Raw genomic sequence first — 13,686 nt, forward strand, 5'->3', positions numbered from 1 at the left:
CTCATGAATCGCGTCTGCAAGCCGTACTTAGACAAATTCGTCATCGTGTTCATCGACGACATTCTTATCTACTCAAAGAACAAAGCTGACCATGAGAAACACCTCCGTTGTATTCTCAAACTACTACATCGCGAGAAACTATATGCCAAATTCTCTAAATGCGAATTCTGGCTTCGAGAAGTCCAATTTCTAGGATATGTCGTCAGCGAGCGTGGTATCCAGGTGGATCCCGCTAAGGTAGAGGCGGTCATGCATTGGCAAGAGCCAAAGACGCCTACAGAGATCCGTAGTTTCCTGGGGTTAGCAGGATACTACAGGCGATTCATTGAAAATTTCTCAAGGATTGTTGCGCCCTTAACTTCTCTAACCAAGAAAAAGATAAAATTTGTTTGGGGCCCTAAGCAGCAAGAGTCCTTTGATATTCTAAAGCAAAAGCTGAGCAACGCTCCTGTGCTGATACTACCGGAAGGTACCGAGGAGTTCGTAGTTTACTGCGACGCATCACACACTGGCATGGGGTGTGTGCTCATGCAGAAAGGCAAGGTGATTGCCTATGCGTCGAGACAGTTGAAGGTGCACGAAAAGAATTACACCACCCATGATTCGGAGTTGGGTGCCGTTGTGTTCGCACTAAAACTGTGGAGGCATTATCTGTACGGAATCAAGTTTGTGATCTATTCAGATCACAAGAGCCTTCAACATTTGTTTAATCAGAAGGAATTAAACATGAGGCAACACCGTTGGATGGAAACCTTAAATGATTATGATTGTGAAATCAGATATCATCCCGGCAAGGCAAATGTAGTCGCTGATGCCCTGAGTAGAAAGGAAAGGGTGAAACCCATCCAGATCAATGCTAAGAGCATTGAAGTAAAGAATAATCTGATTGAAAGGGTGTTAGCTACACAGAGAGAAGCTGTGTTGGAAGCTAACTATCCTAAGGAGAAGCTGGGAGTGACTGAGGAGCAGTTAACTCTTAGCAAGGATGGAATTTTGCGATTGAATGGGCAAACATGGGTTCCTATTTATGGAGGACTACGAGATGTTATCCTCCAGGAAGCATATAGTTCCAAATATTCTGTCCATCCTGGAGCAGATAAAATGTATCAGGATCTAAAGGCAAATTATTGGTGGATAGGCTTGAAAAAGTTTGTAGCCGCTTATGTAGCTAAATGCTTAACTTGTGCGCAAGTCAAGGCTGAGCATCAAAAGCCATCTGGCTTGCTACAACAGCCTAAACTTCCTGAATGGAAGTGGGAATGTGTAACTATGGATTTTATTACCAAGTTACCCAAAACAAGGAAAGGAAATGACACGATATGGGTTATAGTCGATAGACTGACTAAGTTAGCTCATTTCTTACCCATCAAGGAGACTTATAGCTCCGACACATTAGCCCAGTTATACGTTGATAAGATTGTAGCCCTGCATGGCATACCTGTGTCTATTATCTCTGATCGAGATACTAGATACACGTCTCACTTCTGGAAAAGCTTCCAGCAATCTTTGGGCACGCGTTTGAATTTTAGTACGGCTTACCATCCTCAGACAGACGGTCAGAGTGAGCGTACTATTCAAACGTTAGAAGACATGCTGCGTGCATGTGCTATCGATTTGGGTGGTAGTTGGGATAAGAACTTACCCCTAATCGAATTCTCCTACAACAATAGCTACCACACCAGTATTAAGGCTGCGCCTTTCGAGGCATTATACGGTAGAAAGTGTAGATCGCCTGTTTGTTGGGCGGAAGTTGGAGAGGTCCAATTATCAGGACCAGAGATAGTCTTCGAAACAACGGACAAGATTGTCCAGATTCGAGAACGTCTCAAAGCTGCCCGTGATAGGCAGAAAAGTTACGCTGATCCAAAACGTAAGGATTTTCACTTCGAGGTAGGTGAAAAAGTGTTACTAAAAGTATCACCCTGGAAGGGGGTGATGCGCTTCGGTAAGAAGGGCAAACTGAGCCCGAGATACATAGGACCTTTCGAGGTTATCCAACGTGTCGGGTCAGTTGCCTATAAGTTGAACTTACCAGAAGAGCTCAATGGAATTCACAATGTGTTCCACATCTGCAATCTAAATAAGTGCTTCGCTGATGAATCATTGGTGATCCCACACACAGATGTGCATATAGATGAGAGCTTGAAGTTTGTGGAGAAGCCTTTGTCGATTGAAGACCGACAGGTGAAAAAGCTTCGAAGAAAGCATGTACCTATAGTTAAGATTAAATGGGATGCCCGGAGAGGTCTCGAATTCACGTGGGAAGTTGAATCCACGATGAAAGAGAAATACCCTTATTTTTTTGAGTAAATCTCGGGTCGAGATTTATTTTAAGGGGGTGAGGATGTAACACCTCGAAATTTTGTCCAATAATGTGTTAACACGTGTCATTAGTTTACACGTGGCATTAGATATGAAATAAAGGACTAAAATTGACAAACCTTGAAAGTATGTAAATTCGAGGGTTATAAATGCCATCAAAAGGTAAATATACTGTATAGTAAACCTAAAACGATGCTCGTACCTTCAAACGAATAAATCATGGATCGTACGGAAGCGAAACGCGGAAGAAAGTGAGAGATTACAAGCTGCAGGGGGGTTAACTGTGTCAACATGTTTAATTATACCTCTGAGTGACCCTTTGACGAACCCGAGGCTTTGTAACAGTAAAATACGCTCACTATAATGTACTATATAAATTCCGCGAAGTTCCGTTTTAAAACGAGAAAGTTATGATCAAATTCGTACGAGAGGGGTTAAAAGCGTCAACAATGAAAGTTAAGGCTTTTCGGATAATAATTAAACTAACCGGGGGCTTAACAGTACGGGTAAAAGGCACGAGGCCCTTAATTGTAATTAACCGAGGGCCAAATCGCAAAGTTACCCCTTCAAACCCGAAAGGTCAGGTTATTAATTACCGAAGATTTCGTTAATCATTACAAAAGATTTAAAAAGATTTAAAAACAACCCTTACGGACCGCAAAGGTCCTGCCTTACGGACCGTAAGGGGGTGAAAGATTTAGCTTGCCTCCGCCACAGGCTTACGGACCGCAAGGCCCAAGCCATACGGTCCGTAAGCGATGCCCAGCGACAGAAAGTTGGCTGTTGGCTGTTTAAAGCGGTAAAACATTAATGTATGGGTTTCCCAGAGGTATGGGCGACCCCTAATCAATCCCTAGCACTATAGGACACATGTTGATGATCAGGGAGCATGGGTAGACCTTGTTGTGATGATCTTGATGATCTAAATTGCCTATAAAAGGCCACTTTGTGCAACAAGTATTCCTCACACCTTCTCTTGCATCTCTGATCATCCCTGGAGCTCAATACTTCATTCTAAGCTTCACATTTCGTGCATAAAGCTTCTGTAAGTTTGTTCAACCCTTTGTGGTTTAGTTTTTGCTTAGTTTTAGCTTAAAAGTCAATCCGTCGTAACTAACGATTTTTTGCAATAAATCACGAATGGTCCAGTGATTTGTCGGATCAAAGATAGTTATGTGTTGGTATTTATGTGGGTAATAAACCCCTAAAAGGGTTCCCTCTGATCACCACTCTAACTAGTTCAAATGTCGAGTCAAACGTGCTTAGAAAAAGTCAACAGAAAGCTATTTTGCGATTTTACATGTAATCTGTAATATAGACGGTATGCAACCTGTTTAAACACTCATAAAACATGATAATAAGTATATTAACACGTCTAAGCTTGTTTGATCCGGCCATTTGCTATATTGACCCGGTTCGGAGCCGAATATCGCAAAAGTTTGACTTTTGCTTCGACTTCAGTTCTGACCCGTTAAAGTTTGATGTAGATATGCCTTAGGACTCTCTTAGGACCAGGTCACATGATGGTACCACCCTCTGTGACCGGTTCGTCGTTTGTCCAAGTCTTTTACATCTTTCCGTTAAGTGCTTAAAAGTTGACCGTAACGCCCTTATCAAAATAAAGCGAGTATTTCGGACATGTGAAGGGACCATAACCTTGCTTACTAAATTCTAAGCATGTCCCTAAAGTTTCACGTCAATCCGAGGTCTAGAATAGGAGTTATGCTAAATAGCGCAATTAAAGGAAACTTTTGTAATAAACGGCGCAATTAGCATAACGCCTACCTAAACCAAGATTTCGTCACCAAACCTTTTACTCACTGTTGTAAAATAATATTTTGGGAACTTTAAAGATTTTTAATTATTTTTAACCTGCTCATAACCTGCGGTTATGGCTACGGTTCGGTAAATACCGAATACGCCCTTTTCGACCATAACTTGAGTTCTACAAGGTCTTTTGACCCCGATTCCAGTTGCTACTAATTTTAAATAATAAATAAAGTATTTTAGACTTTATAAACTGTTCGGGAAACTCAGATTTCCTGTAGAACTCTAAAACCTCTTTTAAAAGTCTTTAAAATGACCGAAAACCCCTACAGGGCGTATAATGAACTTAAAACTCGTTACGGGCATTATGGAAGGTATCCTACTGATACCACAACCTCTTTAAAGTATATTGACTTAGGAAAACAGTGTAGGACTCTTACGGTTACCCGTTGCGCCTTTTGCGCGCACGGTTCGGCTTATGTAACTAGTTTACATAAATTAGCCGATACGGGTCAAACCATATTATTTTGACCCCAAAATCCAGAGTGTGAATATTAAACCCATATAAAACAAGCCTTCAAACTTGTTGGGTCAGAATCACATTCCATTCCCGGTTTTCGCCTTTCACGCGATTAAACCGTATATATCCTTTGAAACTGACCGGTCTAGGCTACGGCTAATATAAAGACCCGTTAGGATTCTAATAGGTTATTTTAAAACCTTCGTTCCAGAATAGGAGCCCAGTAAAAGATATCTGTGATTTAATCAATTAAGGACTATACTTGCAAAGGTAAATACTTTTAACTTATTTTTCATATTACGGGCTTGGGTTACGGTATCTAAAATACCGCTTGGTCGGGCAATTGACCCCAACTCATTTGTAGTTGGGTATTATCGATGTGACCCGCTTAAAACTTGTTTTGTTGGCTTAACGCTTTTGGGGGCTTAATGACCATGTCCCGGATATCCTTGGCAGCATTTACGAATGGCCACGACCTTGACATCTCGGTGTAGGCGTACACCCGGCATTATGTCTATAACTATAAAAGTATAGCCGTTGGTTACCCGCCACGGTGTTATATGCTATGTGGTGTGTCTATTAAACTTTAACCCGGCACGACCCGGGCGACCGAACGCATAGCAAACATGTAATTCTTTACAAGATTTAATTATAAATTATCCCAAGTTATAAAAGAGTTTGTGCCTTGTGCATTCAAATCAATTTTTAATAAACATTTTACAAAAGTGTCGGTTGAATGTATTTACCAGTGTAAACTGACGTATTTTCCCAAAAAGACTAAATGCAGGTACTAGACGTAATCGGCTGGCTATAGCTCCTTAGCATCTTTAAGAGTCTCGCAAGCTTTTGATGCCTTGTCTGTTGAACAATACTTTTATTATTTTGATCCCCTGTGGATACCATTCGACTATTTGTGATACATTCGATATTACAATCAATGGTTGAATTATATTTATCTTTATGCTTCCGCTGTGCATTCATATAATTGTGTGGTTTGACTATATTGTTGCCAACTACGTCACGGTAATCCCCCACCGGGCCCACCGGTGAGACACGTGGAAATCGGGGTGTGACAACCCACGATTGGGCCCTCGAGGCCACAAAAGCATAGGATGAAGCCTCTACAGCCGAATACAACCCCAAACCTCCAAACCTAATAGGTAAAGAAGCAAGCCGCCACTGGAGGTCTCCAAAGAAAAGACCTCCACAAATCACCAATTCCTCAATCGCCTCATGCAAACCTTTGTCAAAGAACAACGCTGCATCTTCCATGTGTACAGGTTGGCATGTCCTCAAGCCAAAGAAAAGTTTGGCAATACCCATACAGGATCGAAGCAAGAGTAGTTCACTCTGCGGGTCACCTAATTTCGGTAGAAGACGCATCAAATCTACTGCCTTAGCAGCTCTCTTCTTTACTCACTAATAAAGCTTTTTGAATTCTTCTACAACGGAACCTCCCAACAAAAAATACTTAAAAAAGTAAGCGTGTATGTATTATACATTATTGATTAAATGAATCTTATTAGGAAAAAACGTGTATGTATTATACATTGTTGATCAAATCAATCTTGTTAGGGTTGTAAACGAACCTAACGTTTTACGAATCTTTTTAGGGTTGCATTATACATTGTTATGTTCGTTTAATAAATGAACGGACACAAACGAAAAATTCCGTTCGTTAAGTTAAAAAATGAACATGAACAGAGATTGCGTTCGTTCTTTTATGTTAGTGAACGTTCGTTAACATGTTCATTTATGTTCGTTCGTTCGTTTATGTTTATTTGTGTTTGTTCATTTAAAGGTTTTTATATGTTGTATTTTTGTCTTATTGATTTTAGTTTTTTAAATTTGAAACATTAGTTATACCATATGTTTTCCTCAACATCCCTCGTTTAACTATTTCAATTTCAGTTTGTGTTAAAGTTTGACAAACTTCTTAATTATGTATTAATCACAGATCTGATAATTATGTCAACTGTGTTCAAATAATTAGGTTAAGTGTTTATTTATTTTTTGGTGGATTGTTCGTAATATTTGTGATGGAAAATGCAAATTTTATTCTAAAATGAATATATGTGTCCGTGTCTATTCATTTGTGTTCATACATGTCGTTTGTGTTCATCTATTTTCATCAACATTTGTTTGAGTTCATTTGTGTTTGGTAAATGTTTGTGAACAATTCATAAACACGTTCATTTCCTTTTTCTAAATGAATGAACACGAAGAAGAAGGCCTTGTTTGTGTTTGGTGAATTCATTTGCAACCCAAAATCTTGTACATCATGATTATTGGAGTTAGATGCTTGTTTTATTTTCTCCGTTCAATATTTGTTTTTATGGGTATGTTTGCCATGGAGCTTTTAGCTTTAAATTTTTAAGAAAAAACTTCTACTCAATAAAAAGTCTTGATTGTTTGAAGGAGCTTAAGACTTTTAGGTTAGGAGCTTGAAACTTTTGGTTGAACACTCCTACTAGTAGCGTTTAGAAGGAGCTACAAGCTTTTAAAGAAAAAATGACTATTTTAACCTCTAAAGATAATGAACTTTTTCGTTATGTTTTTTTAATTATATCCATTTTGATTATTTTATATATTTTATAAAAAGCTCTAGTTACTCTATCAAACACCTAAATATATCTAAATAACTACAACTATTAACTACCAGCTTCCAGCCAGCCAACCGTTACTTTTGCCAAACATACCCTATATGTAATGGATTTTAGTTTAAACTAGGATTACGACCCGCCGCAATGCGGCGGGGATTCTTTATTTATAACTAAGTCGATCTATGACCCATACGTTATGTTAAACCTGTCAAACGGGGTAAAAATAGACGATGTAAAAACGTTCACCCACAGACGCACGTTGCGTCGTGTTAACTCGCAAAATTTAGAATGAAACGTAAAAACGTTAAGCCAAAGACGCACGCTGTGATGTGTTAAGTCACAAAATTTAGAACCAAGCATAGAGCGCAAAATTTGTGGAAAATGAAAACTATAAAGGACCAAAGTTGAAAGTAAAAAAAGTTATGAGGATAGATTGTAAAAGATAAAAAGTTTTGGGTTAAAAGTAAAAAACAAATAGTTTTGGGTTAAAAGTAATTTATGAAATACTTTTGGGTGAAAAGTAAAAAAAAATCAATTTTTTTTTGGAAAACCCCCAAAGCAAACGTTACGACAACCATATGCATAACAATTTTTTCTTTGAAAAATCCCCAAAGCACACCCCGCGTTGCGGCGGGGCGTAAAACGGTGTCAAATAGTACTAATGTCACACAACCGTCATCGACAACCAACACTGACTCGACCTATAATATGCGTATTGCGACGAACCTGTCAAACATGGAAAAATAGAGGTAAAAACGTTGAACCACACATGCACGTTGCGTCGTATTAACTCGAAAATTTTAGAACTATACGTAAAACGAAAATTTGCGAAAGATGAAAAGCATAAGTGACAAAAATTATGAAGTTAAATTGCAAATAATGAAAAGTTTTCGATTAAAGTTAAAAAAACAAATTATGAGAGTTAAAATTGGAAAATGTACAAACCTTTAGGTTAAAACTAAAAAATCATGTTTTTTTTTTTTGGAAAACACTCAAAGCACAACTTACAAGTCCTTATGCACAAAAAGTTTGCTAATTTATATAGGTTTTAATTTGATATATAATAATTGGAACATTAAAAGATAGTCGAAGGGCTTTTATTAGGGGTGCTAAATGGGTCGTGTTTGTGGGTTGGTGGGTTCAACCTGACCCGAACCCGAAAATTTTACACAAACCCGAACCCGACCGAACCCGAAAATCGTATCATACATAAGAACCCGAACACGACCCGAAGTTTCGTGGGTTGACCCGAACACGACCCGTTCAACCCGATTTTTTTTATTTTTTTTTCTGAAATTAATATATTAAAATTAAAATTTACTTAAAAAACACAAATATATATAATAATATCATATTTAAATTATAAAATCTATGTTAATTTCACTTTTTAAGTTATAATCATTGCATAAAATACACACTCCATTTAATTTATGACATAAAATATATTGTAAAAAAATATAATATAGTATAAATGTGTTAAACGGGTCAACCCGCCAACCCGACAGGTTGACCCGAACCCGACCCAGTAACCTAAATGGGTTTGCGGGTTCAACCTACTGACCCGAATCCGTTTAGACTAAACCTAAACCTAACGCTCTGTTCCCGAGTTAACTTAACGAGGGATAAGAAAAGAAAGCAAACGTGAGAAAGGAAAGGACGAGAAAGGAAAAAAAATGACTTTCCCACCGTTTCCTCCCAAATCGGAAGGAAAGAAAAATTAAAGAATTTAGCCTAGTTTTCCTGTCATTTCCTTTCTTTTCCTTCCTTAAATGAAACTCGGGAACACGACATGTTTTATTTTCCTTTCTTTTCCTTCCTTAAATGAAACTCTGGAACACAAAATATTTTTACTTTCTTTCTGTTTCCTTTCCTTTCCTTCCGTTAGTAAACTCTGGAACACAGTGTAAATCCACGAATTTCGTGTTAGGTTTATGTCGGGTTTTCGGGTCGTGTCAAAAATTCACGCCCCTAGCTTTTATGTGTCCATAAACGTCCTCTTTTGTCGATCGAACCGACTGTTGTTTTTAGGGTTTGTTCTTTCTATCCTAGTCTTCTACTCGTGCGCCTTCATTCAAAACCCTAATCGCCGGTCAGGTATTATTCTTTGTATATAATTAAGACCTTTTTATCGATTATATTTCGTCTGGCATATGATCTTTCGTTTTATTAGCTGCAATCGTATGATTAATGAGGTTTTTGTTTATCATTTTCCCCTAATTTTATGATCGATCTCTTTTGTAGACTGTTTGAGCCTTTTTATTTGGGAGTATTATTGTTTGATTATACATCTGTTACTGATTATGTATTCTATAATAGAGAATTTAGGGTTTTTGTGATCATTATTGATTCGTTGGGTTATTGGCATGTTGATTTAGGAAATGAATAAAGATTGATATTATAAAACAATTTGCTATTACCAGAGGTTCTTGGTTTCATTGTTGATATACCTGGGCTGTTTTGAAAATTGCATTGGTTTTTAGTCAGGCATTTTAGTGTTGCTGATGGTTATATTTATACTATTAACAGTAATTTTTTTTTTTTTATTTAGATCTGAGCAACATATTTGTTGAGAAAAGCTTTGGTCGCCGTTTCACTTTACCAGCTAATTTTCATGTCTGAACTCGACCTCCAGATTCCCTCTGCTTTTGGTAAGCACCATCTGCTGAGTTCGTGTATCTTGTTTCGTAAATTGTTATTATTATATTAATTTTAATTTTCTGATGTTTTCATAGACCCGTTTGCTGAAGCTAGTGCTGAGGATTCCGGTGCTGGGTCAAAAGAGTACGTTCATATTCGCATCCAGCAACGCAATGGTAGGAAAAGTTTGACAACTGTGCAGGGTTTAAAAAAAGATTATAGTTACAATAAGATTTTGAAGGACCTGAAGAAAGAATTCTGCTGCAATGGCACTGTTGTTCAGGATTCTGAACTAGGCCAGGTTTTTATTGTGAATCTTGTAGGATTTGGATGATTATTACTCCTAAATTTGTCATTTACATGTTTTTTAATGTTGTTTTTAAAGGTCATTCAGCTTCAAGGTGATCAGAGAAAGAACGTCTCTAGCTTTCTTATTCAGGTTATCTTTCATATACTCTTTTAGCAAACAAACTCCACTCGCACAAATTAATAGTCTTGTTCACAGATGATGCCTTGTTAGGTGGGTATAATGGCGACTTGGGTAACAGGTCAAAACTGTTTATGTTCAAAACGTATTTTTTTACTTGTCGAAACTAGCGGGGTTGGATTGATCTGAAATGATTGTTGTCCAATATAATTATAGTTGGTGTAAAAGTTACTACATAATCCATATTATTGTAGTTATATTCTAACTTTTGTATAAAACAAACTAGAAGGCTTTATGCATTATTAAAATTACATTTGGGGTGACTTTCAACCTGATTGTAAAAAAATAAGTTTGGGTTTTTATTTTTATTTTGTAAATTCTTGATACGTGGGGTTGACCCGAAAAACATTTTGTTCAAGATATTATTTTTTTAAGAGTAAAATGCCCACCCCCCCGGGGTTTTACCCTGCTGACACTCTTACCCCCTAAAACCAAAATCTTGCTGCCCTACCTCCAGACGAATGCCAATTGCCTCAATCTTACCCCCGGCACCCAACTCTGTTAAAGTCAACAGTTACCCACTAACGGTCAAAGGGTAAAATGGTCATTTCACCTTTTTAGAATAATTAAAATCTATGCAGTCAATAGCGGTGCTATAGCACGGCTATAGCGGTTAGTGGACCTCAGGGTGTGTAGTGGTCCAAACAGCGGTGGTCTACAGCGGTTCCGCTATTTGGCAACCTATATAGCGGTTATAGCATGGATTTTAGCGGTAAAGGCCCAAATGCAAAATAATAAGACTCAAATGCAAAATAAAACCTAAATCGAAGCTAAATCTTTCAATCGCTGGAAGCTAGTGCCTCGTCTGATACTCACAGTTCATCTTGGTTTCGAATTTTGTTTTCTTCAACAGTCAACACAATAACGCAGGTAGGTGTTTGATTGTGTTAATTCTTAAATTAAATACTTCAAAGTTACTATTAGTGTTTGACTGAGTTAGTGTCTTACATTATGTTAGATTTGCAACAGGTTTTTAATATTTTTCAAAGATAATTTATATATATATATATATAAATACATAAATTATGCATGGTATAAAAATTACCGCTTTATCACCGCTATACCACCGCTATAACCTATATATCATATAGCGGACCTTGACCGCTATTCGATTTTGGACCGCTACAACGGCATAGATTAAGATACTTTTTTTAGAATAATACATCAACCCTTCATCATCATCGTCATCCGTACAAAATTTATTTCTTTGTTTCCAAAATCAATATTCATATAATTAGCACTAAACATTATCAAGACATCAAACAAAGATTATTCATTTGTTCCACCATTGATTTTAACACTCTTAACCATTATCGGCTGCTGAAAAACCGAATCAAAACCAAATCAGTAAATAAATAACTCCGGTGAATAAAACTCATCGTTTCTGGCGGCAACCTATCTTTTCCGGCGATTTCATTCACCTGTTTCAAAAGTTACCAACTCGCAGCTAAAAATTTAACTCAATATATTCAGTCTCCCAACCACTTGAACCTTCAAATAAAACTCGATTCAGGGGTGTTTGGTTTTGCGATTTGTGTGTGTGTGAGAGAGAGAGAGAGAGGGAGGGAGGGAGAGATTAACCTGTTCTTGGAACTCCTGTTATGTTTGCAAGTTATTTCGATGCATTTTCTTTATCATGACTGTTCTATTCAGCATTTCCCCTTCATACAGCGAACAACCATAGCTTTCACAGTCGATCATATGGAAATCTTCCAACTCTCCTCTTGCCTTTATTCAAAGAAGGACAAAAGATACCTTTCGGGTAATATACTAATATGGATTTGAGCGTAAAGAACATGTGGGTCAGTGGGTTTGGTGCAGCAAACGATGATAAAAGTATGCAGTTTTATATGGGTTTTGTTGTGTGATTTCATTTTCAGCTCATCCATATTAGTAAAATGATTTGTTATTCTGATTTATAATAAAGGCAGAGAAGAGTTGATGATTTAGGGTTTTAATTGGGGAAGAAACAGGGGTATAAACGTCATTTCACAAAATACTAACAGTCAAACTACCGTTGACTTGACAGAGGGAGGGGCAGGATTTTGGTTTTAGGGGGTAAAACCCCAGGGGGTAAAATTGCATTTTATTCTTTTTTTAATAAATACTCGATGTGTGAAAAATGAGTCGTAATGTTTTAGTTGTATGTTAGGTTATATGATAAATAAATAATTTAGCAAGTTGTATGTATTAAAACTAAACATGGGTAACATTCTACCCATTTGTAAGTAAATGAGTTTGGAATGGAATTCAGTTGTAGATTCCAGTTATATGAAATTGTTTGTTGTATGATCTGATAATTGTATATAGCTCTAATTGTATTGTTAATATGGTTTGGTATTGTGCAGGCGGGTATAGTGAAGAAGGATCATATCAAGATTCATGGTTTCTGAGCTGCTGCTGCCACTGGTTTTGTGAGGTTGTGATTAAGGGTCTGTTTGATACTTGTATTAGATCTAGTACCAGGATTATGAATTGTGAAGAATAAACATATTGTAATAATCACTTTGTGCTGTATTTGATATTTGTGAGCTTGGATTTTACTTTAGTTTCTGTTTATTTTTAAGTGGGTACAGATCAAACTATGTCAATTGGTCATTTAATCAATTGTTAGATTGACTTGAAAATGTTTTCACAGTGATTATTTCTCAAAAAAAAAAAAAAAAAAAAAAAAAATCAAATGCTTAAATCCAAAAAGTCTTGTCAATTATGATCAGTCATTTAAATGCACTGGATGGCAGAGACCGTTTGAAACTACTACACCTTACTTAAGTTGAAGCTTTCAGGCATCGTCTGTGTTGGGTTTAAGGGTTGAGTTTGTGGCACATGGTGGCAAAATTATCATATTATTATATGACGGTGACAGATGAACAAACCTCAACAACATATCTTTGTACAATGTTGAAATAGCTATAGGTACTGGAAGACGACCTTTGACTTTTGTTAGGCCTATTATCTCATACTCTTGACTCCTTAGTGTTCTTCCATGCTAACCCCACCCCCTAAGATTATTAATTTTTAAACTCCAAATCAGCCTAAATTTTAACATCTGGGTCTGCACCATTGTAAATAATAATAACAAAATAGTATTAAAAAATAACATGTGCTTCACGGAAACTTGGCCTGTGGAAAAAGTAACAGCCTTATCCGCTATTTTTTATTCGGCTAGATTGGGTTTCGACTTTGGAAAATCGGGTAATCGGTTACCTCGTAACCCATAGTTTTCATCAGTTTGGTTGTTGTTTCTTAATGATACTCAACCATTATAATTCAACACCCAATGGCCACATATACGTCTCGTTTAGGTTCATATGGAGCGCATAGACCTTAACCTTAAAAATCAGAGTTTG

The 13,686-nt window shown here is 37.2% G+C and overlaps 1 protein-coding gene across 4 annotated transcripts; it reads left to right on the plus strand.

Moving 5' to 3' along the window:
• Positions 1-9,160: 9,160 nt before the first annotated feature.
• LOC110912866 (protein translation factor SUI1 homolog 1) lies at positions 9,161-12,902 on the plus strand. Of its 4 annotated transcripts, none has more exons than XM_035983988.1 (5): positions 9,161-9,306; positions 9,761-9,860; positions 9,945-10,150; positions 10,235-10,288; positions 12,008-12,136. In XM_035983988.1, exons 2-5 carry the CDS (start codon positions 9,824-9,826, stop codon positions 12,119-12,121), a joined length of 411 nt encoding a protein of 136 aa, XP_035839881.1. In that variant the 5' UTR covers positions 9,161-9,306; positions 9,761-9,823; the 3' UTR covers positions 12,122-12,136. The 4 variants fall into 4 exon arrangements, with proteins under 4 accessions (XP_035839881.1, XP_022013383.1, XP_035839882.1 ...); XM_022157691.2 differs by lacking the exon at positions 12,008-12,136 and adding an exon at positions 12,685-12,902 and having other exon boundaries at positions 9,162-9,306; XM_035983989.1 differs by having other exon boundaries at positions 9,197-9,301; positions 12,008-12,141.
• Positions 12,903-13,686: the final 784 nt, after the last annotated feature.

Source organism: Helianthus annuus, chromosome 15, assembly GCF_002127325.2.
Source record: "Helianthus annuus cultivar XRQ/B chromosome 15, HanXRQr2.0-SUNRISE, whole genome shotgun sequence".
Lineage (NCBI taxonomy): Eukaryota > Viridiplantae > Streptophyta > Magnoliopsida > Asterales > Asteraceae > Helianthus > Helianthus annuus.

Bases quoted from the DNA above. Each gene is read 5' to 3' on its own strand.
- LOC110912866 (XM_035983988.1), top strand. From the start codon at position 9,824: ATGTCTGAACTCGACCTCCAGATTCCCTCTGCTTTTG. The intron at 9,861-9,944 runs GTAAGCACCATC...ATGTTTTCATAG, and splicing joins CCAGATTCCCTCTGCTTTTG to ACCCGTTTGCTGAAGCTAGT. The intron at 10,289-12,007 runs GTTATCTTTCAT...CCCTTCATACAG, and splicing joins TCTCTAGCTTTCTTATTCAG to CGAACAACCATAGCTTTCAC.